This window comes from Neodiprion fabricii, chromosome 1 (assembly GCF_021155785.1).
Source record: "Neodiprion fabricii isolate iyNeoFabr1 chromosome 1, iyNeoFabr1.1, whole genome shotgun sequence".
Taxonomy (NCBI): Eukaryota; Metazoa; Arthropoda; class Insecta; order Hymenoptera; family Diprionidae; genus Neodiprion; species Neodiprion fabricii.
Window position 1 is genome coordinate 22809238 of NC_060239.1, and position 26767 is coordinate 22836004.

The window sequence follows — 26767 nt, forward strand, 5'->3', positions numbered from 1 at the left end:
TTACTACAGCCACCGAATCGCGCGCTGTGCACTGAGAGAAATTTTTATATCCGGTTACCGCTCGGTCCTTAACTATTTTCATTTTTCACCACAATCGAAAAATATGGTTCTAGGTAGAAAGTGAAAATTAATATTGTAGCTGTTACCGGAAAGTCTAGTATCCGTTACTATTATTTCTCATTATCATCACTGTTACTACATTTCCTCGTAACTGTTGCGAAAATTTAACGCTTGCGCAACAATAAATTGACGTTAAATCCTTATTTAACTAAAAACGTACAGTAAACCGAAAAAAACTGATCTTACGTTGCAATTATCACAAAAATGATCGACGACGGCGCAAAATGGTTACGCTTACCTCGTTTCTCGTAATTCCAACAATATTCAAATAGTTTTTTCAACGATACCTGTTTTACCGAATTTTTCTCAGTGCGGCTTTCGTTATTATTCATTAGAGACAATTGCCGCGTGTCGTCTCCCCGCCCCCGCCTGGGAGGCAGAGAGCTTTCGATGTATTTTCGCGCGTCAAAGAAACGGACGCCGAGAGGGCGAAGGGCGGGAGCGCCGCGGCGCCGAAAGGAAGGAGCGGATCGAGCGACAGAGGAGATCGCGCTTAGGGGCAGCGAAGAGCGGCACGACGTCTCGGAGGCGGCTCGGAGGCGGCTCGGAGGCGGCGGAGGCGGCGGCGTGCGCGCGCAATGCCTCGACCGGCGTCCGCGAGGAGTCGCTGCCTCTGTGGCCGGCCTCGCTCGCGTACGCGGCCTGCTCAGTCTAATTTGAACCGCCGCGAGTGTCCGACTTACGGGGGCACCGATCTTTTCGCCGTTGTCGCACGCACTCCGGGCGCCCACGCAGCCACCGACACGTCGTGCCGCCCGATCGGAGACGAGCATAAGTGGTCGGAGATAAATGATAATCGAGGGGAGACCGAGCAGAGGGAAGAAAACGAGGAGGCGGAAAAAAAATTAATGTCATATCGCAACGGCGACAATACCAAATTATAACGTTCCAAGTCCCCGGGAAGTAAAGAGTAGAAATTTTAAACAAACGCACTCTATGACCCACGCATTGTACACCGATTTTAACACCGCACACGAATCGTGTACCCTCGACTCAGCTTTCAAACGCGCAGAAAATTACAGACCCCACAGAATTAACGAGCCTGATCTTTTTTTCATCCCTCTATATTTTATCGCCACGTTTTCGACCGTCGCAATCACTTCTCAGTCTCTGTCTATCTGTAAATCCCACTCATTTGTTTTCATTTCGTCGCTCTATTTTTATCGTCGAATATTCTTCGTCCAGATATCCCTTTTTATTTTTTCTCATCAACATCGTCGTAAGTCGGGTATAAATAATCATCGTTGTGTCGAGTGATAAAAATTTTCAAAAAATCTTCGCCACCCCTCCCGATAGATTATTGCGTGATTAAAAAACCGTGAAACACGTTCTGTGACATGGTGAAGAATCGTATCGCAGTTTAATTTGTGCGTGAATTTAAACCAGGATCCCTGCACGAGTTTCTCGTGAAAAAAGTTCGACGAATAATCAAACGGATAATTGATAGAACCGATCGTTGAATAAATTATCGCGAAGTGGTGTCCCTCCTGGAGTGTATAAATCAGGCGTGAGAATCGAGAACACGGTTCGCTCCGATTTTCAACTAGCAGCTCGGCAGACTCGACGATATATTTAAATAGTAACGCTGGCAAAGGGTGACACGGCTCCTCCTTAAGTGCAACGTGATATCCGAGCTAGGCGACAGTGTGACATCTGATGAACGCGTGCGTGCTAACGCGGTGCGTGCCTTTCACCAGAAGGAATATCAAATTTTTCCCAGACTTTTGAAAGAAAAAAAACACCTCCGGAGTTTCATTTTTCCCGCCAATTATTTGCCGAAATTCGAAAATTCGAACGACAACCGAAGTCTTGGATTATCGCGAAGCGCGATTCTCGTCCCGGTGCTTCAGCAGCGAGTCACGTGGTCCGAGAGTCGAAGAGGCGAACAGGGGATAAGAGTGAGGAGAGTACAGACACGTGGATCGTGGAACTCTATCAAAATATCGAGATTGAGCTCACGATGAAGAAGACGGCAATACGGAAGATAAAAGTTAAAAATCCTAAGGTCTGTTTGGAAATTTTAACCACATACCAGTGGTACAACACGTCGTGAACGCGAGATCGATTAGATAATAATAATAACACATACGCGTATGCACTTTTAACGGAGTGCGTATAAACGTGTGTGTGTGTGTATATATATATATATATGTATGTATGTATGTATTTATACATATGTATATATATGTATGTATATTTAACGAAGTGTGCGTGTGTGTGTAATATATTGAAGAAAAGTAAATAAATGAATAAATAAAAGTATCTATACATGTGTGTGTAAAATTTTTCGTGTACGCAATTGGATAACGAGAGTCCAGGAGTGGTGGAAACTAAAATTGTGCGATCGTGCGAGAAAGAAGGAAAAAGAGTGAGGATAAGAAGTAAAAGTGGAAGATTCGGAGGCGGAGGCGGCGGTGGAGGAGAAAGAAAGAAAGAAAATCGGGAGATAATTAGACGACGAAAAACGACCGAACTGATTCGATCATCCCCCTCCCCCTGCACCCGAAAATATATAAAACGATAAATAAATAATTAAATAAATAAATAAATTAATTAAACAACAACGTCAAAGTGCCAGTAGACGGTGAAAAAATTGCCAACTTCTGGTCAAATATCGGGGGGGGAGTGAGGCGGTGAACCCCCCGGGCGAAAAAGCGAAACCAGATTGGATAATGTGGGCATTTCTCTTTTTGGCCGGTCTATTTAGCGGTTGGTGGGGCGCTCTGTCTCTCGCCGCGCCCCCAGAATCCGCCGTTGCGGCCCCTCGGACGTCATCGACGTCAGGAAATACCCTGAGAACGTTGCTGTTCCCGTTGACGGAAAGAAATTCTGAGACCGAGTCGACTCAAGGTCGGGATCACCTGGAACCGTATCGCTATAACGCGGTAAAAAGACGCTCGACGTCGCTCAGGCGACGGGAATCAAAATTTCGGTACGACAGCCTTCCGCGACTGAGATACGAGGAGGTCATCGCGAGTCACGGTAAAACACGGGACACCGAATCGGCGATCTTTCCGTTCGTCCAAGGGCCCGAATCTACGGTCGAAAGACCCCGAGTCGCGAGGGCGGCGAAGAACCGGAAGGAGAGGACGAGGACGAGGGACAATTCCCCGAGGGAACAGCGCAGGCGGGGAAGGAACAAGGAGAGAAGGGGACAGAACTGGTGCCCCGACGTCGACGTCGGGAACAGGGCGTACCTCGCACCGACCGTTTTTGAGGGTAAGGCCAGGAGCATGTCTTCGGCCAGGAAACCCGAGTCCAACTACGCGGTGACCTTTGAGGTCAAGCGGGTATACAAGAGTCAGAGCGGCTTTCAGCCGTTGGTGAAAAACGACAGTGTGAGATTGCATTTCCGGGATAAAACTCCCGGGAAGTCCACCTCGTGCGAAAACAGTGGAATCGACGGAGTGAGTGCTCCGGGTGTTGTACGGGCAAATATCAAAAGGGGCAAAGTGTATCTAGTTTTTGTTAGCCGCGTCGGACCGAGGAACTTCACTATCCTAGGCGAACCGATTATTCGTAGCAAAAAGAACGCCCAGGCGGTTCAAGCCGTCGTTCGACCAGACTATGGTGAGTAAAAATTTAGCTGGTAGTCAAACGTGTCAAACTCTTTGGAGATGGAATAATGCAGCGAGGAAAGGGTTTATTTGACGTTAACGAACGTGTGCTTCGATGTGACGAAATCAAGGTTTCGTTGCCGTTACCAAATTTTAGTCGAGCCGCGTGTGATTTGTTAACTCTTGACAATCGTTATTTGGTTGAACTGAAATTTGACGATAACAACAGAACGTTTCTTTCGCCAAATTCAAATATACGTTTGTCAACGGTAAATAAACTCCTTTCTACGCGTGCAGTTCACTTTTATCCTCATAATTCTGTAAAAGTATCGGGAATTCAAGGTGTTTTACATAATTTTAATTATGCACTGGACTTCGTTACCTTGTGAGCTAATTCTGGCTGCTAGCTTCAGCCTCGTCGTACTTACTTTACCCCCGTTAAATTTTCTCCGACATTTTTCACCCCCGACTTTCACCTTCGGGAAAAACTCTCTTCGCTTAGCGTGAAATTGAATATCATTCAGCATTCCCCGCATATTTTTTTTCACGTACGAAAATTTAACACAATCGATCATTCGCAACTTTACCTCGTAATGTATCCATCGTGTATTTCTTCGCACGTGGTGAATACATCAGGCAATAAACTCTCTCCTGAAAAACCGAAGTCGCTGTTATTTTTTTACCAATTTTTTTTCGTTGAAGTATTCACTCTGGATTCGTACTCGTTGAACTACTAATGGATCTTTCGTACCAACGTGTCTTAGAAAAGAGCCATCGCTTTGGTAATCTTTAACAAAATTCCAAGAATATGTCGTCTCGTTAATTCAGATAATTGGAGGCCTGTTTTTTATTTAATAATTTTTGATACAGAAATGTCAACGTCACGTGAACGAAGAGTATAAAAACTGTCAAATTAAAAATCTGACGAACGTGAAACTAAAAAAAGAACAATCATCCAAACGCGCAATACGATGTAAACCAATTTTTTTTATCTTTTTGCCACAGAAGCGCATTATATTCCCGGAATAAATTAAAAAAAAAATATCCTGGCGAGAGACGCTTAAAATTTGAACACAAAACTGAAGTTTGTTCAATTGTTGTTTGAAACAAACGTTTGAGAGAATGGGTGATTTTTCTAAAAAATCCTAAATATCGTTCTCAGTTACGCGAAAGGTGTAAAAATTTGACGTAATCTATAACGAATTAGCGATATGGTAAAAGAATCGAGCATGGAAGCGGCAGCAGGTTGAAGAGAGCCGGGCGTGTATAAATATATACGGTCATATATCGGGCCGTAGGTGCGTTGATCTGGTGCAAAGCAGCTTCCAGTTGGTGACTAAGCCTTGCAGTGCAGTCTGCAGGGGGGGTCGAGACGTCAATTATAAGGCCTTAATCGGAAACTCGTTGTTACTTCTGCAGTTAGCTTATACATACGTGCCCGGGCACATGAGAGCCGAGTACACGAGTATACTTGTTGCTTGTCTACCAGCCGAAGTACGACTCGCCTTTGGCTACCGTACCGCGACTATTGGTGTAGGTATTGCTTTCTACTCATACTCGGTATGGCCATCGATGAGCCTCCGCGCTCCGGAGCAAGTCGCTTGCCCCGTGCAATCGGATTGTCTTTACTTAAAAGTAGGTTGTAGTTAAAAAGTCTCGTTCTTCTCTCGGGGGGCTCTTGCGAGATACTCTTACTGTTGGAGAACACGCGATGAGATAGGTGGAAATTTGAGTTTCGAAAATATCGTTCAACCCGAGGGGCTGCTCACTTGGGAAATCATTGAACCATTTTACAAAAAATCAAATAGGCAATCGCTAGGAATCGCTGGAAACCCTGCGAGTCGCACGATTCCTCGTTTTCTTATGATTTTTCCAAGTATACAGGAAATCGTAGAGAATCGCCAAGAAATCACGAAATTTTCGGAATCGCTGGGAACCCCTCTTCGTGCAAACAAGCCTTTGTCCAACGCTTATCGTGAATTTTTTATATACATATATATATGAATTAAATAATATTCTATATTTATGAACTTCTCATTTTCAATCTAGAAATCGGTGATTCTTGAAATTTAGGAATCATTCGTAACGTTAGAAGTCAGGAAAAATCACATGAAATCGCGAGTAATCTCATTGATTCAGGCGTTACGAAAATCGCAATCGAAATCACAAGAAATCGATTCCTTTCGGAAATCGATGAACTCGGAATAAGAGAGTGAGCAACCCCTCGGTTCAACCTCTCGTCCCCAACAATTAGCAACTGTTACCTCGGTGTTTGTCTCTTTTGAAATTAAGAAAGCTCTTTCTGAGACGGACAATTTTTTATGATACGGAATTTCATCGATTCATGCGTCACATTTGTGTGATTGAAGTCGGTAGCGTTGCTCTCGCGATGCATGTTTGAGACAAATTTTTGCTTCGCAACATTTGATTTTTTTTTAACCTTAGTCAACCATACTGAACCATATATGCCAATATGCTTCGAAAGCCAACTGCTCATTCTAAAATTGCAAAACAATGAACTTCACCAGTGTTATGTAAGATAAGAATAAATAACTATAACAGATTGTTCAAATGACGTGAATTCGTTACTCGGAATCGATTTTTTTTTTCATATTAATTGGAGACTGAGGAAAATTGGACAATATTTATTCGCATGTCAAAACATATTTAACAACGTGTAACTAGAAAACGACTGAATTATTTGCATAGTCATTTGGCAGCCACTTATATCATAACGATTCAAAAAAGTTCGTTAGATTGAAAGGAATTTCATTCGAGTGCCATTCTATTTACCCAAGAAAGTCACGACAATTTCAGCTTAGAAACTTTTTAGTCGGAATGATTCACGTTTTTACCGATATGAAACGAGTGAATTACATTCCGAAGAATTGCGCAGAATTTCCGAGCACGCACCGAACCGACGGTGAGAGAGAATTGGTATTCACTCCATTATTCACAATCCTTGGTACCCGTGTATTAAAGTATCGAAATGTGACAAAAACGTTCGAGTTTCCGGCAAGAGATGAGCAACTGTGACAGCCTCCTATACAATACATTGAATTTTATTAATTTCGCTGTAATTAAAGTTTACCAATTTCCAAATACGAATGCTGAATAAAATTTGGCAAGATTTATACGTCGCGAACTGTTAGAACCTGAGGTGAATTTCTCTCTTACCGAAGTTTCGCGGCGAATGTTAAATTAACCGTTCCGTCGACGTTCATTTATAGAGATAGAAGCAATCACACCGATATTCCAAGTTTCGGAAACAAATTGCTGTTCCGTGTGCTTTGGTCTGATTGGCTTGCGTCATCGGTCTATTGCGGTTCCGTCAAATTACTAGGAAAATTAATTGGTACCAATTAATATTTGCGGAACGAATATACCGCGCACTTTTGCATGTTCACGTTTCACAAAAGTCAAGACATTTCTTTCGAGCAGGGAAAAGTTTGGTAATTTTTAAAATAAGACCGGAGTTTTGCGTCTGTCGAAGAGATAAATTCGATCTTGTACAAGTTAGTATCGATGTTGAAAAAAAAAAAAATTGCACTTGAAGTTTCGGTTCGTGGCAAAACTTCATACATTCTGTATAAACGTTACTTGGTGCCAAATTTTATTTCGTATTTTATTCTTACGAAAAAAATTGACGTCAATCAGCGTCATTAATCATTCTTTGACAGATTACTGAAAAAATCTTATTTTCAGGATGGAAAAGTACGGGAATTTTAGATTCCAAAAAGCGTACGAAGCCTGAAATAAAAACTGTGGGCACTGAATTTCCCGGACGCGTATTCAACGTTACGAATTTTTCATAGACTTTCATTTATTCATCCTTTCGTTCGATTTTCGCCTCTTCTCTTCTTTTTTCCTCACAATCGAGCCCTTTTCTCCCGCGAGGTCGACGCGCGCTGCGGAAGGTGAAGAGTTACAGAATGGGGTGAGAGAACTGGCTCTAACTCCACCCCGGGGATGAGAAAAGAAGCATACAAGCCTGCGTTAACGGCGTAGGAAAATCAAATTTGCCTCTTTCGAGAAGAGCTTTGCCGACTGTCCAGAAGAAGGCGGAAAATTGCCTGCGGAGCCGGGGAACCGCCCGTTTCAATTAAACGGGACTGACCCAATTAGCTAAGTCTCTTCATCAAACGGAACGGTAACATAAATAACGCAGCGTTCGAGCTTCAGAGCTGGTATTGGAATCGTTGAACCTCGTTACGTTCAAAATCCCGTGGAGGAAAATTCGTCGGAAAAAAAAAGACCGGGCATCTTAGCTTATAGGTGGTTGAAAATCTTTCAGGTCAGGAAAGACCATTCGAGTAAATTGCTAGATACTTTGATTGGTTGATATTCCGAACAGATTCGCATCACAACCAACGATGATGATAAAGATTATACCATTTTTGAGGAAAATGCTAAACAGAAGGATAAATTTCGCCGTACTTTCGACGAGAGGGAAAAGTGTAGGTTACCTGAATTGAGAGAAGGAAATGCAGTCAGGTCAAAGTTGAACGATACATTCATATTTTCAAATTGCATCAAGTAACTTTCAAATGTACAAACAAATATTCGTAATTGAATTCTGAAGTACATTTTATTTCATGTGTAATTAATAATAATCAAACGAATTCAGAACTACCTGCCGACCTGTATTCAATAATTCTATGTATCGTTGAAAGGAAACGATGAACGAGTGAGAAAAACGTGATTTGTAAAAGTTTTATGAAGACTCTTTTTTGTACCAAGCGAAATACGGATCAGATTTTAATCGGATTACCTCGCTTATTCAAAAATTCAGGAGGCTGAAGTTAGTAACGTTAACGTAACGGAACTTCGGGAAGAAAAATCATCATTGCGGAATTTTATAACGACTTTCTAGCAGTTGGATTTTAAAAATATCAGTACTTTTTTTTTTTTCAAATACGGTCGACTAAATTTCAGACAATGGTGAAGCTGCGAAGTAACGATTAAAGTAACGTTACTAATTTCAACCTCGTGATTATCCAGCAGCGTGTTGGGCTTTCCTAGATTGAAGAATGAATTTTCCGAATTGGCAACATTGCGATCCTTTTATACACGGTACGTTGCTGTACGTAACTACTGTACTATACAATGTAGACCTCGAAAAGAATGATTCGCTCATCGCGGCTCTCGCTGGGCTCAACGATCTGATTAATCGTGTCTATTATCGAGCCTAACGAGAGATTAACAATAAACAATAGCGGACGAATTGCGAAAGGTGGCGCCTAACGACTCTGATATCCTGTCGAATTCAGCCGTATGGATTACGTGTACGGGAGCTTTTACGTAATGAATTGGTAGGCACGTATGGAGGTATTATACATACGCACCGCAGACGATATTGCAGGCACGCAAAGCCACAGACTGGATAATAGCAACGGCATTTAAACTCTACACATGTACGTACATCGCGCGATAAATACCGCGACAAGGGATAAAGTAAACAGGGGGAAAAAGTGCCGTTAAAATCGCGACAATCGCCGTGTTTTAAACAACGATCGCGGCGTCATTATCCTGGCGCAGTTCAAAATTTGTGACAACGCATTGCGGTAGAAATAACGATAAACTATGATTATAAAATACTTACATTTGAGCGGTGTGATCCCGAATATCATTTTAATCGTATAATTTCATCGGATTAAAATTGTTTTCGGTTTAAAATTGTATCGCTAATTTTTTTTTTTTTTTTTTGCCTCTCTAATAGTTTTAACATTTTCTGGTTGGTAATTCGTTTAAGACGTTGATTATTTTTAGCTTTAATCCTGATCGTAAACTTTTGCACTGGTCAATTTGTGTTTCTAACTTAAGATATGAGGATTTCGATTGAAACAAGGTTTTTGAATGGCTTTCATGTATTTTAAAAACTCAGGTCAGATGTATCAGATATACGGTGAATTCAATTATGTTCGTAATTGCTCGTTCATGTGGATATTCGCACATTCGAAATCAGACTATTCGTGTAGTGTTCCGTTTCATAAATTTTTTTATTACATAAAACGGATGTCATTGCCTGCGTACAGAAGAGAATTAACGTATTCCGAATATTGGTAAAAGCTGTAATTGTTCGATAAAAGCGCAATTTTTTAGTTGCGAGGATTTATTAAATTTAGCAAATATGGAGATAAAATATGTCGAAAGAAATATTTTTTTGAAGAAAGAAAATGTCATGTGATTCTTGAAAAAACCATAGAAACATTAACTTGGATTGGAACAACAGTTTTTTTAACGATATCTGTTCTGCTGAATTTTTCTAGTTACTATAACAAATGAAATTTGTCCGAGTGTGATCAAGCGAATGATTTCAGTATTACATGACAAAATAAGAAAATTCCGATTCGTCCGGTTCCTGATAAATTATTAAATCTATGAATCTATAAGAACAAAAAGTTAGCAAAATAAAATTCCAACGTCCACTTGCAAAAATCGCGTGGAAAAAGTGCATGTCAAGGTCAAGCCAATAATTGGCGAGGTCCAACTTGTGTTTGGCTAAAAATGTATTTTGCTCGATTTTTCGTCGTTGGCTAGACGGGGTCCGGTTTTGGGTCGAGGAGGATTCCCTCCGACGTCTTGGGATCGGCGGGCAGGAAGGACGTCCAGGAGCCGCAGGCCAGGTTCGTAATCGCGACAGGTAGACCGGCAAACTCCGATCTGTAACCGATATAACCTGTCCCCGAGCGAATTATTCATTTCCACCGGAGTAATTACTTTCCGATAAAACTCCGCCGCGGGTTGCGGTCCGGGAGATATCTTTTTTCATCTTCATTTTATTTTAGGATATAAAAAAAAAAAAGAAAGAGCGTCAGGATCTCCTTCTTTGCTCCTTTTTTTTACCGTTCCTCTAATCCAAGAACCCTGCGATCACTTTGCCCCGGGTAGAAAGTATTTGAACAAGGCGAGTTGAATCGTCGATAACGATTTTTTACTTCTTGTTTGAATTCTATTCATCAAACGCGACGAGCGGATACCTGAATTATTGAGAAGGTGTGTCGAGTGACAGGCGGGGGCCGAGTTGAAGTTCCGGAAGTGCCTGATTACCAATTATTTGTCGGCGAAACTTGAAGTGAAGAAATGTAACGTTTACGAAACAACAAAGTTTCGAATGGACGGAAACCCGACGACTCAAAGTTAAGAAACGAAAGATTCCGAATATTCAAGTTGCGACAGATCAAAGTTCCCAAAAGTAAAGTTCCGATAGATCTAAATTTCGGAACATAAAGTTTCGACAAAGCAAGATTCCGAAAATTAAACATACTTACACAGTGTGGTTTACTCAAAAAGTGAGTGTGAAATATCAGAAAAACCAAAAATCACAATGACCAGGATTTCGAATGTAATAATATCGAAAATCCAAAACAAAGAAAGATCAAAGCGACGAGAGGCGCTGGTGTAGTTGCAGGAAGTGGATGGTATTTGAGGATAAAAGTCCTTTCATTAACACGCAGAAGAAAAGTACCGGAGATACGCGTAGTGAATCGAAAAAACACAAGACACATCTTTTTTTGCATACTAATTCACAATCCCCCCTGAAGTTTAAATATTTGAAAAATAAAGGGTTCAACTCCTGAGGGTAAAAACCATGCGCATGCGATCGTCCGTGTTGACAATGAAAATGGAAAAGTTGCGCAAAATTGTGTGGAATGGAATTGAATAAATCATGCCATTCCAAAGTGTGGTTCAATTTTTTGCTACGCGTAATCCTATCTTTCATAGAATAGTCGAACCGAACCACCTGTACGTGAAATTTGTCTCCCAGATCGTGATGAACTCGTCTTCTCTTCTTTTTCTCTCATTCCATTAACACCGCTTTTCCATCAAGTCACTGGTGTCCGTAAATTATTCCGTGAATCAACTTTCCTACGATTGTTTCACGATTTTTGTACCTGAAAAAATGTAGGCAGCAATCCGTTTCCGTTACTGAATCGAACTTTTGCTCAAAAGTGACCTATGCATTCAGTTTTCAAAGAATGTCAATGGTTTGAAAAATCGATTATTGTTTCATCCCGTCCGATGATTTATTGATTGTAATTCGCTATCTGGTCTTCTGAGGATTTCAATACGCAGCTTTAGAGCCTCGTCTGTAGCGATTCCGGAAGAACGAAACATCCGCGAAACAGTCTCTGTGGATGAAATAACACTCCGCGAATCCTGCGACCCAACCTTGACATCTTCACCATAGTAAAACCATAGATTGACGCTACTGTAACTAATCGCGAAGGTAGCTTTTTTTTTTTTTTAGCTTCAGTTTTCCAATACCAGCTGCATTCCGGAGTCGTAAATTTCACCTTGTCCACTAGAATCAAGGTTTAAACGAGATCCATAATCACGGCTCGTTGAAGCCTGTATGATATTAATTTTCCTGGGCTTGCGAGTTCCGGTTATAAATTATCAGCGCAACCTGCAGTTGATTGCGGAATAATATTGTAAGTAAGAAAAATTATCCGGGTAAATTCTCCCTCTCTTCAACTCTCCCTCTCTCTCTATCTCTCATCCGTGTATATCCGCAGTGGTTTGTTAGTCCAGTCTCATTAAAAACTCGACAAAAAGTTTGAAACTCATCCTTGGGTAAAAAAAAAGAAAAAAAAAAAAAGTCCCCTGCAGCTTGTCAATAACATGTGTTTCCCCCCGTACACGCCTGCCTACCTTTCCTACGGCCCGCCACTCTCTACCACTCACTATGTGCAGCGCTTTTTATCCCTCGAGGGGAATGAATAAGTTTAAAGGATTCTAAATTGCATATCGACTGCTAAAACTGCACAACGTTTTGCAATTTATTTCGCTAGGGGGTTACGGAGTAGGGGCGAAATTGCTATTCGCATTTGGCAGTCGTTCATCTATTTTCACTGGTTTTCAACTGATATATATGTATATTTAAATATATGTACTCCTATGTATAAACATTCGTTTTGTATACTCCGTAGGATGAACAAATCAACTTGTTCAGGCTTCATTCACGTGCGATTGGGGCAAAACAGTTTTAAAAAATGCCAATTTATGCTAGAGGCAAGTGATGCCATAAAAAAAAAGAGCCATGTAACGATAAGTAATATCTTTTTTAGAGACGCATCAATAAATATGTACGGAGCGAGCTCCTTGATACGGGATTTTAAGCATTCTCTGTAATAGTTGAGCATTGCTATGTTTTTGAAAGTTGAGGCCAAGATTTATCATCCCTTATCTCTTGCCTCGCGACTTTGCCACCGATACAATAAAAGGCTTCGCTGTGAAAAAGTACAACTTCACACCAGAAAGGTCCACTAAAAACTCCATAGCGATACTTTTATTTAACATTTTACAAATTCATCGATCTACCATAACTGGGGAGACTTTTATAAGTACCTTCGATAAAAATATATAATTGTTGAAATTTAGAAAAGCTTGGAAACTTCGGTTGCGCGTAAATCAAATTAGAAATTTACCGGCAAAGAAGTTTCATTGCCATTACAATTAAACTTTGTATTTCAGGAGTCACCTAACCTTGAAACAAGCTTCTCGAGATTTTTTCAAATTTGTCAGTTACCTCACAAAACCAATTGGATTTGATCCTACAGATTTGGAAAATCTTATCCTTAATTCTGAGTAATCCTACACTGAGAGAAATTTTTAGTCCCGGTTACCGCTCAGTAATTAACTATTTTCATTTTTTACCACAATCAAAAATATAATTCTAGGTACGAAATGAAAATTAGTTTTGTCGCTGTTACCAGAAAGTCCAGCATCCGTTACTATTCTTTCTCATTACGATCACTGTTACTAGATTTTCTTGTAACTGTTGCGAAAATTTAATGCTCGTGCAACGATAAATTGACGTTAAAGCCTTGTTTAACTAAAAAAATAGAGTAAACCTCACAAACTGATTTTGCGTTGCAATTACCAAAAAAGGATCGACAATATCGCAAAATGGTTACGCGTACCTCGTTTTTCGTAATTCCAACAATGTTCAAACAGTTTTTTCAACGATATCTGTTTTACTTCATTTTTCTAGTTACTGTAACAAATGAAATTTTTCTCAGCGTAATCATTCATGATCAACACACCAATTAAGCCCGAACAATTCAACGCCACACGTGTCACAATTTCTATTTCACTATTATTGCGGGCTACGTGTGCATGCGTCTTAAAATATTCCAACAGTTCCTTACCCCGGGTATAAACTTTGCACGCGGATTTAGATGACACACGGAGACTTCCAAGGAGATTTCTAGTTAGTTAGCCGAATGCAGTTAATTGTAAACTTGGCAATTTCCTACCAGCGACTTGGCAGTAATAATAATTATGCAAAATAATATAGTTTCCGATCTCTTCACTAGCTCTCATTTGCATGTATACGGAATTACGAGCTCATTGTCGTAGATGTGTGCAAACATCCTCGGGGCTTCCAGAGCGCTGCGCCTCGACTTCCATCCGCCGCCTTACGACAGTTCCGCTGATTAACCGACGCATTAATTACATATTATTCAAACTCCGGCGCTACTCGAATACGCTAATTGTAAAGTCGCGTACCCCGTGACGCAGATCTGATATCTCGAGGCACGCGAGCCGGTCTATTTTCAAACACAAACCCCTCTGCTGCTGTACAAACGTTCGCCCTATTATTTATTGCCTATACAACTGTGTCCGTCTCGATCGTAATTTATCATTTAAGGTTCGTATCTGCATCTACAATGTTATACGCTTATAAAATACCCCGGGAAACACCCGCGCGTTATCGTATAAACTATAGATGTATATGTATATTATACCTACGTTTGCGAAGGACCGTTGATTCCCGATATCCTTCGGTCACTTTTTAACTACCACCTGTTATAAACAGCCTGTAACGTGTTCCACTTGCCAATATATATCCTCGTGCAACGATATTCGACGTTCCGAAACGCTTAATTTTTTTTTTTCATGTTTTTTTCTGGTTCTAGATTCGAGTATTTTAAATCATGCTGGAGGACAGGATAGCGTGAAAGCTCCAATAATTAGGACTTCTTTTTTTTTCGTAACAACCATTCCTGCAATCTTGTTGCATTTCGTATACAAGCGAATTAGAAGAAATAATGTTCAAATTAATTAACGTCAACTTCGTTTTGAAATCATTTTTTTTTCACAAATCAGCATCGTTTGTTCAATTTAAAATTCATGCAAATACCATCAACTGAAATTTGGACAGTTTATTTTTTCGCTTTTGTAAATCCGATAGCTGTGAAATTATATCAAACTTTTATGAGGAAAAGTGTTACACGTGTGCAAGGAGCTTTTTAAGGATCACAAATTTCTAACGTTATTTGCAATGCATACGACAGACAATGGACGGTAAAATTGTTTTACAAAACTTGATTCACGGTCAAAACTTCGTGTCAATAAAAAATTTCGAGTTCTCGTAACGTTTTCCGTCGGGAATATTTTTTCGATAAATCGAAGAAAATACACAGAAAAAACTTCCCATCAAATATGCATTTTTATTTTCGCAATAATGTAGCTCTCTATTTTTCAACGAACTGACTGTAATCAATATAAAAATCTTCACGGCAAAATATAAGACTTACGGTTTATCGTTCTTCTATCACAGTTGAGCATTATTCTGATCAATAAATGTTTCGAGTCCACTTCCTGCGCAACTTGTAATAAGAGAACTGATTAAGTTTTTGAAAAAATTCCTATCTTCCAGTGCCTCGCCATGAAAGACTTTCGGATAAACGGAACCAATTAGCGTTTCGTCACTTCGTTTTGCCGCGCAGCAGCGTGCGGCTGATAAATTTGGTCCAGTCTTAACCCGTCGCAAATATTTCCTCGGAAGCGCCCATAGCCTCCTAATTAGTAGCGAGTGCCGTCGTTGCATCCACCCGTGGAATAATTTCTCAACCGAATCCAAACGCCTTTGAGGGCCCGTATTTGCTTAGCTCGCTTTGTACACCGTTCAAATTCGGCCCGAAGCACTCCGCTTGACGCGACCTACAAAAGATCTTATTGTCAGCGCGATCTAAGCGGATAATTCCGTTCTAAGCCGGTAAAAAATTTTAACAATCAAGTTATCCTTTGCTTTCGCACTAATTTTGAAAAGGTATTTTTGCGCTCGTTTTTGGTGCGAGTCGGAAAAATTCATTTTCATTAAGTTCAAATAGAAACCATTCGGACGAGTGTCGAGTTCAAAATGTCATCGAAACGATGAAATTCTCTTCTCGTGAATGAATTTTTACGCGATCTCACGACTTTCGTCAAAAGCGAAGAAACAGAGTGAGAGAGTCGCGTGTCAGGATGAGAAATTAGCCGAGTTGAACAGTGTCCAAGTATCAAGGGGCTAAATGCCGAAAAGTAAATCTCGCAGGATGCTCTTCACCATCTGTCAGAGACTAAGAACGGGTCATATTTCCAGTCTTGGCGAGGCTTTGCCGCTACGACCGTACAACGTCCGTGCACTTGACAAAAATATATATTCTCTCCTCCTTTCTTCCCTTCTTTCGCCCCGATCTCGCGCCCACTTTTCTTTCACTTTTTACCCATCCCGCAGGCTTATATACCTGCTTCCTCCCTCGCATTAACAATTATTCCCCCGACTCGTCCTTCAGCCCAACGCAGTGCGTTCAATTCCACTCGTCAACACTTCACTAAAGTGTATTAAAGTCAAGGGGTGAACGTCTCGGTTCGAGTCACTTGGCACCCAGGAAGCTGCGGTAAACGGCATTTTCTTTAAATACTTCCGAGCCAGGGCATCCAGACTTTCGAGAGAGAATAACATTCGACTCGTTGAATCATTTATACTACTTTCCCAGGTAAGGGAATTATTTAAATTAGTCGTATCGTTAGGTATACAAGCATATGTAGGGAGGGACAGGTGTAAACGATTACTTAATTACGCGTATAATTTTGTTTCAACATCCATATCGACGATCCCACCTCACACACCGCCATATCGTTCGCTAGGCCGGTTATAGACTCTAGAATATTTATTTAAGGTGCATGAATTTTCATCAAGTCGATACATATTTGATATTCCGGTCACGAGACAATTAATTATTCACTTCGGTCGGTGATACTTTGTTCTCTGTGTGTATAATTCACTTCGTATTACAGTGATCGATTGTACAACGTTCATTGTTGAAAAATTCAGTGCCGGCAATAATCGTCTCCTGACAGATATGGTCGTGTAATAAGATTCGCCTATCAAATATTCATGAATTTTTACCAAAACTTTACGTCCATCGCCCACAATTAAGGAGACTGGCTCCAGCTAAGTTCCGAAAAGTATGAAAATTATCAGATTTCGTCCAACGAGCGGGATGTTCAGCCCTTATTTTCAAAATCGATGACCCGAAGAGGGCATTGAAAATAATAAAAATATCTACGAAACACCGTGTCCTCGATCGATTTGTATTAATATGAGATATCGTTCCTGATTCAAATCAATTCTCGTATCTATCTTTCCAACGCGGTTTCAATACGATTTTTGCACTATATTTCGCAATAAATTTCGCTTGCCAATTTTCTACAGATGCTACTCGGAACTAAGAATTCCGCTAGTGTAGCGATTAGATCCAGCATTTCTCATTGATTAGCTTCAAGTTCACTTGTATATTGCTTTCGCTATCGACAGCTGTTCTTCTTTCTCAACAAAACCGTAAAAATACGTTCCGATTTCACGACCAAAGCTAACGAAAATTCATAATCATCGACAATGCCGAAGGGTGACGAGGGATTTCCTTGATCCGAGGCTGCAGCCTCGGCCTCGGCCTTACGAACAAGCGTCTCGCAGTCTAGCACAGCGTTGTCTGAGAACTTGCCGCAAGTCTCATCGGTTAGTCACAACAGGCTCGAGTTATTGCTGCCGGTCTGGCTAAGCTATCTCTTGCCTTTCGCTTAATTCCTCCAATTCGCGGCAAAAAAGTAACGAGCTTCTCAGTTGGCCGGTGGAGGAGAGAGGGGATCGTAGAGAGAGAGGGAGACGTCGAATTGGCGGAAGCTCGAGAGCGAGAGAGAATCCCGAGCGTCGAGGGAAAAGATGAGGGGCGGTGGTGGTAAGGGGTCGGGGGGTGGGGGAGGGGGAGGAAGAAGAAGAGCAAAAAAGGGGGGCCGAGAAGAAGAGCCGAGGAACGCAACGCCCGGGAGTTGGCGTCTGGCTTTGATGCCGCTGCACGCATGTACGCGAGAAGGACGGAGGCGTCCGGCTAGTCAAAACAATAACTATATTACCAACGGAGATAGAGTCGTCGCCGTCGGTCTGTCTGCGCCGGCCTCAAGTCTCCTTCAATTAGCCGTAATGCGTCGCCGACGCGCGACTCGCGCTGACCGCAATCAACCGAAAGGCGACGGGAACGACGGACGCCGACGGCGACGGAGGTCAGGAATGTCGCCTGCGCAAACGGTCACTGTCCCTGACCAAAGACGAGTCGAGACGCGTCTGCGCCACGCGTCGCCGATCATATTTACGATCTATAATTCGATTCGTCGGATTTCTTACAATTGGTGAGGCAGTTTTATCAACCGTCGGTTGATACCGTTACGTTACGTCGTTGCGACGAGGCTCGGATGGGGAAGTCCTGTTGCTCAGAGACATTTTTTGTTCCGGTTACCGCTCGGTCCTTGACTATTTTCATTTTTTACCACAATCGAAAAATGTAGTTCTAGGTAGAAAGTGAAAATTAGTTTTCTAGCTGTTACAGAAAAGTCTAGTATCCGTTGCTATTCTTTCTCATTGCGATCGCTGTTGCTAGATTTTCTTGTAACTTTTGCAAAATTTAATGCTTGTGCAACAATAAATTGATCTTAAACCCTTGTTTAACTATAAAAGTAGAGCAAACCGAACAAACTGATTTTGCGTTGGAATTACCAAAAAAGGGATCGACAATAGCGCAAAATGGTTAGGCGTACGTCGTTTTCCGTAATCCCAACAGTGTTCAAACAGTTTTTTTGACGATACCTGTTTTACTGAATTTTTCTAGTTACTGTAACAAATGAAATTTTTCTCAGTGTACGCACCCCGAAGGGATCCTCACCGAGTTTCGGTTAAGATGATGCTATCAGTTAGTCTTTACCGACCGAGTGAAATAGCACTTATTTTTACTGTCACCTACGGTTACGCATCACTGATGCAAAAAAAGATAAAGATCACGCCATTTCACATGCAATGACGAGGATAAATATCCAAAAACTTTTTTTCCTTACTAGGATAACGGTAGAAAATTTATTCCTGCAATAATTGAATTAAGAATTGAATATAGGAATACATTTCCTGGCATTATTGTTGCGCAAGAGAAACGTTTTTCAAAATATTCGTATACGATGTACGTAGAATGGTGCTGTCGGTAACTTTTTTGCGTTAGTGATGCGTAAGCGCACATAATAGTCAAAATAAGCGAAATTTTACGTGGTCCGTAAAAACTGACTAATAGCATCCTCTTGATATCGAGGAGAATGGTTGTATGGGGCTTACTGTGAATATCGTATTATTCTAGTGTCCTCTGCTGCTTGAATTTTATTTGATGTTTAAATTCATGAGCGGCCAAGTTCCGAATGAATGGTCAAATTTCCGAATTGTCAAATCTCCGAATAGGCTGAAGTTCCGAATGGTAAAAACTTCAAAAATTGCGAACCTTCACGTATACGCGGTAAACGCTTCACGGCGGTCAGTCTGAACTTTAGCAATTCGGAATTTTTACCCGCACTCGTGTCGTTACTTTTTGGAAAGAAAACCTGTCTCTACTTCCGATCCCAAAAGTTTCTAGAGCTTACGATACTCGAATCCCGCGATCGATAAACCAAACGGTCAATCTCATCTCATACGAATCTCCTGATATTTATATTGAAACGAATTAGTTACGTGGCAAGATTCAGATGGGATCATCAAAGTTTGAATCCAACTGTTGAAAGACTTGAACTCTTAAGAAAAAAAAGCGCGTAATACTTTTCCTTGAACGCTGTACTCGGTGATGAAAAAATGTTGTAGAAACAATCATCTCGGTCGCTATGGAGTTGAATATCCCATAAATTGATCTTGGACAATCAATTTACAATTAATTCAATCCAATGTCCGGTTTAAAGTACCGAGTATTCCGTTAAACGTCGTTTAAATGTGTTCAATTTATCAACGAAGCGAATAAATTGATTCTGTTTGGTCGATGAAATTGCATCTATAAGGGTACTTCCACGGTATAAACTGGATAAGGAATTTGGTCGCTATTCGGGAAGCTGAAGATGCATTTTCGAAACGTTCTCAAGCAAAATTATACGTCGTTAGGAAACTGGAATTATTCAATAACAAAAAAATTGATTGTTCGAGATAAGTTTGTCCGGTTCAATTTATCGGTGCATTTCAATCAAGTAAATGGACTATTTTTTTTCGCAGTATTTTCTCTCTCTTCTCATTCCCGTTTGTCAGTGTAAATATTCAACCAATCCGACCGGCTCTTTACGGCGACTGATTATGATACAGTTTACTTAGGCTTTAAACCCACGGCCATTTAACGACGGGACTTATACATCGAGGAAAAATCGAAGCATCGATCGTTACTTCTTACGTAAAATTTCATCGTTCGTACAAGTTGGACGTTAGGGATAGTTCGTTTAATTTTAAACATAATACCGTCACGTTGAATCGGCGATAAGAACAACGTCGAAGAATTTACCGATAGTACAAAGAATCTCGCTGAGTGATCGAAGCGTGGGAATGACAAGTGCAGGCTTTAACTGCTTGCGAAGGCCTTATTATAACTCAAATATGTACCCAAGTAGTTATTCATCGTGTAAAGACATAAAGACACGAGGATGTCCATACCCTCATAGATAAGGAAAAAATAAATTCACATCGAACAGCCCGATGAAGCACAGACACTGACACTGACAGCTAGATGGTTCCAACTTTCGGACGAGACGTTGAAGCATTCCTGAACCCAAGCTCACCTCCTGCGTCACCGGTAATTTTCTTTATCTAATCAACAATGAATTCCGTGTCTTTGTCATAAATATCACGTAGCCTGTTTCATGACTAACTGAACAATCGTCACCCGTTATCGGACATGCGGGAAATAAGTTGATCTAAATATAAGCTACCGAGGTCAATTTCAAGGTATATAAATCGTCGTCCGTGCGGTATTAACACTTTTCAAATAAAAGTCTTTGATCTGTGAAAACCAGATGCGTTTCTGATCTTTCTCTCGTTTCGTCGAGTCGTTATCCAGCGGACATCTCAATCCCATGGCAACCGTGTGTAGCATTTGAATAAACACTGAATATGAAACATTCTTTACCGCTGGATGTGGCGGTCTCAATTCTCACGGTTGTTCGCAATCTTTTTGGGTGATTTTTTAATCTATTATACATCCAGCAACATGAAACGACTAGATTATTCTTGAGTTTTGATTAATTAGGTGAGCTGATATTAAGCTCAAACGATTTTCACGTCTACCAAGTAAATCCAAGATCATAAGCGATTCGCACGATTTGAATCTATCGAATGCATTTTACCCCTCTTTTTGTGATATTTTCCATTATATTATTGAAATTTGAGTTACGTTCTATCGGATTGAAAAATCTACAAGGTACGAAAAGGTACACGATTTTTCGAGACGTCGAATCGACGATATGATCAATGCTGTAGCACTTGGCAAGACATGTCAGAGCCTGGTAAAGTACGTTACAATAAATGAAAACGTTCCAAACGAATTTAATTAGCAACGTTCTCTTAAGTTGTTTCACTGAGTACCGCTGAGTTCCTTTGAGTCGATATCGGATTATTAAATTCCAGAAAATATCAAAGCCTTTTACAGTTCACAGTGATTTAACTCAACTGATCTTTCTGTAGTATTCTTCACGCCTTCACGATTCGGTTTCGTCAAACTGTGCAAACTTCGACTGATTGAAGTTGAATTACATATTTCGAAACCGCCTGAAATGAACTATCCGTGAATCGCGTGATCCATAGATGATAAATTTTATAAAGGTTGACCTTCGATAACCGAATGATCACCATTCTAAGAACTTAGTCACACTTAATCAACGGACTTGAAGACTTCTTTTAGCAGTGCAGTAAATCAGCGAACTGCAGCGTTTTAATTCAATCAATGGCCAAGCATTGTTTTTGTTTCGAACTAAACTCAAGTGAATCGGGTACCCGTGAGCGAACTTTAAGTCGATTTCGCTAAAAGTCCACTTTCATTAGTCAGCAGTGAATAGTGAAACGAATCGGAGTCAATTTAAATATTGTCACCCTGAAGATCCGCGACAATAAGACTAGTTCACACGGATTTTGTGACTATTAAGATTTGTGGCTTGGTGATGCTAAACTTATAAAAATTAACATTTGCCAAAAAAGTTTGCTTTTACAGTCAGGAGAATACTGTTTTGAAAATTAAGAAATTTTATGATTTTTGTCACTTGAATAATTCAAATTATAGGTTTCTTGAATTTTGCTGAAACATTCTACTAGCTGCAAAATCGAACTTTTCCGACAAATAGTAATTTTCCTTTGTTTAGTATCACCTAACCAATAATGAGCATGAAAAATTGTAACGTTCCTTTTAATTTGAACTTCCAATTTTATCCTGAAATAAGTCGATTTTCAACATTTTACCGACAAACATATACTTTTTCCAAACAAGCGATGATGTTTTTCCCCGTTCATATTAATTTAACAAATTTTTTTTAAAACGTATGTTCTTTTTTTTGTTTTTCGGAAATTTGTTTACTTGATTTTTCTTTTAAAACTTATTCATTTCATTTGCTCGACCGTTTTCGAGATCATCGCGGAAGTTTGTCAGACAGACTGACAGACTTTTCCCTTTTCATGGCGATGAAAAGTACGGGGAAAAAACTGTTTTTTCAACTCGTTTCCAATGTTTCGATACATAAAAAATAAAAACATAACGAACTCAACCCATGCACAACAATAAAAAAATTTCTCTTAACCGGTGCAATCATCAATACCACGCTGAGAAAAATTTCATTTGTTACAGTAACTAAAAAAATTCAGTAAAACAGATATCGTTAAAAAAACTGTTTCAATATCGTTGGGATTACGAAAAACGAGGTACGCGTAACCATTTTGCGCTATCGTCGATCCTTTTTTGGTAATTGCAACGCAAAATCAGTTTGTTCGGTTTGCTCTACTTTTTTAGTTAAATAAGGATTTAACGTCAATTTATTGTTGCGCAAGCGTTAAATTTTCGCAACAGTTACGAGGAAATATAGTAACAGTGATCGTAATGAGAAATAATAGTAACGGATACTAGACTTTCCGGTCACAGCTAGAAAACTAATTTTCATTTTCTATCTAGAACCATATTTTTCGATTGTGGTAAAAAATGAAAATAGTCAAGGACCGAGCGGTAACCGGAACTAAAAACTCCTCTCAGTGCATAACCAACACCTGTTCCATCCTCGCGTAAATAATGGTAACTTTCTTCGCATCGCAATATCATCATCGGCGACACACATGATGATACTTGGCGTCACCTAGCCGGACCGTTGTTTATGGCGCGTGAACGTATATGGACAGACGACCGGGTCCAGAAACGGAGTGTGCACCTTCGGTTGTCGGCTGTAAGGAAGTGTGTGCGTGCGGCGGAATCGCTTCAGCAATGCGCAATGAGCTTCTGGGACCGTTGCAGTTGGTTAATGCGGTCTGAGCCGGTGTCTTCTGGACGGTATCGCGTCGCAACGGAGAGTGTAGGTACTGCTGACCATATGTATCGCTTTGCTGCTGCTACTCTTCCAGCGATACCGTATAACTTCGAAGTATAGAAAACAAACTTGTTCGCTTCGCCGACGGACAAATCTTCGTCGTGAAACCGATTCCCGAAGCTTGCAAAACGATGTTACGTCTGGTGGGAGTAGTGTTTGGTAATTTTAGAGAGGAGTTATGGTAAACTTTGGATTGTTAACCCTAGAACGTTAGCGTTAGGTTTTTTGACCTACTTCGGTAACGAGGGGTGAAAAAACTTTCCAATCTTGTAAAATTCCGTCTCTCGGGTACATCGTATTGTTTAGGGTCCTATGGGGTCTCATTTTCTTCGTTTTTTTAAAAAAGTATCGAGTGGGCCAAAAAACTTTTTGCACGGGTTTCGATAAAGTGGTCAAAAATTAGTTAGGAGGGTAAAAAAAGGTAAGCCGTTCTCTTGCGGCGGGAAATTTAAATTCGAGCGAGGTGCTTTTTCACTTCTCGTGACCGTTCTGGGATTAAAGCTCCGGCATGGATTGCATATATTTCGAATTTTCAAACATGGATCTGATACGAGTTCTTCTTACGAGTTGGGGAAGTTTTTTGGAATGATGCTAATTGAAATATTTCAATAATTTCAAATGCCGTGTCTGTTCCCAGTTTTTATCATTCCCGGTTGAAAACTGCACCTGAATCACGACTATCGATATCAACGTGCGATGTAATGATCTGAAATTTTCAAAACACAAATAAGGAAATTCTCCATCAAGTTGATACAGCTCGAAGTATAACTACTTAAATTAAGACACTATTATTTACCAAGCTTAAGTTATTAATGTCAACGTGACGAAACATCGGATGAAAAATCATTACCGTGCAATTTTAGAATAATTTCTAAGGAGTTGGCCTTGCAAAATATGAGTATACTTTACTTGTCACGGTTTGTTAAATTTCAGACACTTCTGAGAGTTCGATGTAACGATTTTTCCTCAACAGGCATCGTTACAATAACTTCACTAACTTCGTCTCCATTATTATTTCATTTCGACGTCTGACCCCTTGAAAATTTCGATCTTTCTCGAAAGCTCTTGCTCGCAGCATCGCGATCGAAAATTGACTCGTTTCTATATTTGCGAGTATACGTGAGGCGAAGAGCACCGACTATCCTGAAGCTGCATCACGCGACTCGCTCGCGTTAGCTTGTCCGGAGCAGGCGCGGTGGCGCAAATGCTCCCGACGAAAATATTGGGTCTATTTCGAAATTCTATTTTGGTGCAGTGTCGGCTGCCGAGCCGAGCGTATGGCACCACAGCCTCCTATTCACCACCCTGCAGCTTTCGCTGCTCCGAATGACTCTGACTACTCGAACTTACTACCGAAGTTACGCCCTGCGATCAAGAAGATACGCCAAAAGCGATTTAAACTGCCACACGATACCAGAATATGAAATGTACGTTTAACTGGTTCACATTTTTTTTTATGTTGCAAAAGTTGATTCCGATTTAGGAACGCTTCAAAAATCTGTTCCAATTGAAATATAGGATGAATTTATCGAATGAGATATTCTTCTGCTCGATGCGAAATTTTTTTGCAGAAAGTAAAAATCTCAAATATACACTCGGGCAAAGATAAATAAATCCGTTGTATACTCAACGGTGTCAATTTCACCATGGCGGCATTGTTTTTTAATATCGATGAACCGAACTCGAGCATTTGTTGCGTACTTTTTAAAAAACATTTTCACTACGATGAAAACGTATAGTTAACTTAGAGAGGTAATGTATCCTGGATCAGATGCAGAAAGGATAAAAACCTCACCCACCTCGCACACATAAATGAAAATGCATCGTTAAAAAAATTCCCTCGTGCGTCACACCGTTCCCTCAACGGTGTATCACCTTTCGAATAATTATGTATTCCTATTTTCTGCCGTCACAGCGATATTGTATGACCGCGAGACGAAGCGTTCACAGGGGATGAAAAATCTCCCGTCGTCACATTTCGTTCTACCTGCATGAATCAGCTTACCACTCGTTACAGCCGTAGGTAAAAATGTATGAAAATTTTTGTAATTAAAAATATGGGCGCCGATCATTCCGTGTGAAAAATGAGATCCTTACAAATCCGGCCACGAGCTGTGTGAAAAAAGAAAAAAAAACAAAAAAAAATGCAAAAATTTACGCTGACAACGAGTACAATTTCGCATTGTCAAATCAATCGATGCGTAAAGATTTTCTTCCTCTCTCTCCGAACGGTATAATAATGATCTATAGATCGAGGCAACCTTTGATACTCCGGCGCGGAGATTAATAGTGAAATTTTGTTCCTGACGGGTGGTAAGTGGTGGTTCTTGTACAGCGTCGACGGATCGAAAAAGGAGCGAGTGAACGAGTAAAGCTCACACAAAAGCTCATCGGAGAAACGCATCTCTCCTCACGCGATTGATATCTTTTGTATTTTGTACGCGCGTTTATATTCGTACCTATGCATTGTATACGTGTGACCGAGATATTCGATGTTGTAAATCAATAGAAGCATGATACAAGGGATGTAAGGAGAGTCCGTTGTGTACGCGATCAGGATGTGGCACAATCAGCGAATGCTCGTGACAGATTTCCAATCAGCGTGATATACCGCTCAATCCCCGGATGGGTATTCATTTCAACGTTTCCGAACGATGATCCCACGGAAATATGCACATTCTGTACCCAGCGTGACGTATTAACTTGGACAAAAGAAACCGATTCATTCCAGAGATTTGTACCTTCCAGGTGGAAAGCGGGCGACCAAGGATTTATTTGAGTTGATACGCGAACATATTAACTGTGTTTTATTGTCGTGTTTGCAAAATGAAGTAATACTTGTGCGGATAAAAAAGTTCGTTTTGCGCGGGACGAGGAAGCAATTTTCTCTAGGACAAAATTCGACACCAGGAAAAAAAGACAAGGGTTGTTATTATGATTTAAGTTAGTTAAGATTAACTCTCCAAATAAGTGGGCTAGAATATTATGCGGTTTTTGATTCGTAGAGCAAAAATTTCACTGAATACAAAGTGAGAGGATATACAAAATTTAACCCGAGGTGAAATGAGAGGAGAGCTGTCGAGCAATTGTTGATTGTTACTGACTGATCTTGCATTGGACTAGAATATTGTGTGATAAATATAGCTCTTTGTGTTACATATAATGCTTTGTTTTTCACGAGTTGGTGCTATTACTAAATAGATTTTAAAATCGTAGTTTTACTAGAAGAAAATAATTATACTCTTATATAGTGCACTAATTACATGGTTATAAATGTTTATAGGTAGAAATAAATGTGTCGAATGGAAGTTTTCATTCAGAAATACCGCGAACTGTAATTTTCTTTATACATAGAAAATCAAAACGCTCTATTAATCTCGGTAGAGAAAAAATATGAAGTGCATGTGTCAAAGAGTTGC

The 26767-nt window shown here is 40.4% G+C and overlaps 1 protein-coding gene across 2 annotated transcripts in view; it reads left to right on the forward strand.

The window, feature by feature from the left end:
* The first annotated feature begins 793 nt into the window (after positions 1–793).
* The window catches only part of LOC124187766 (protein vein), a 259802-nt gene continuing 233828 nt past the window's right edge, over positions 794–26767 (forward strand). For both annotated transcript variants that reach the window (XM_046579889.1, XM_046579888.1), the window contains exon 1: positions 794–3690. In XM_046579889.1, coding sequence (XP_046435845.1) covers positions 2793–3690 — 898 coding nt within the window. In that variant the 5' untranslated portion in view covers positions 794–2792. The remainder of the gene's footprint in view (positions 3691–26767) is intronic.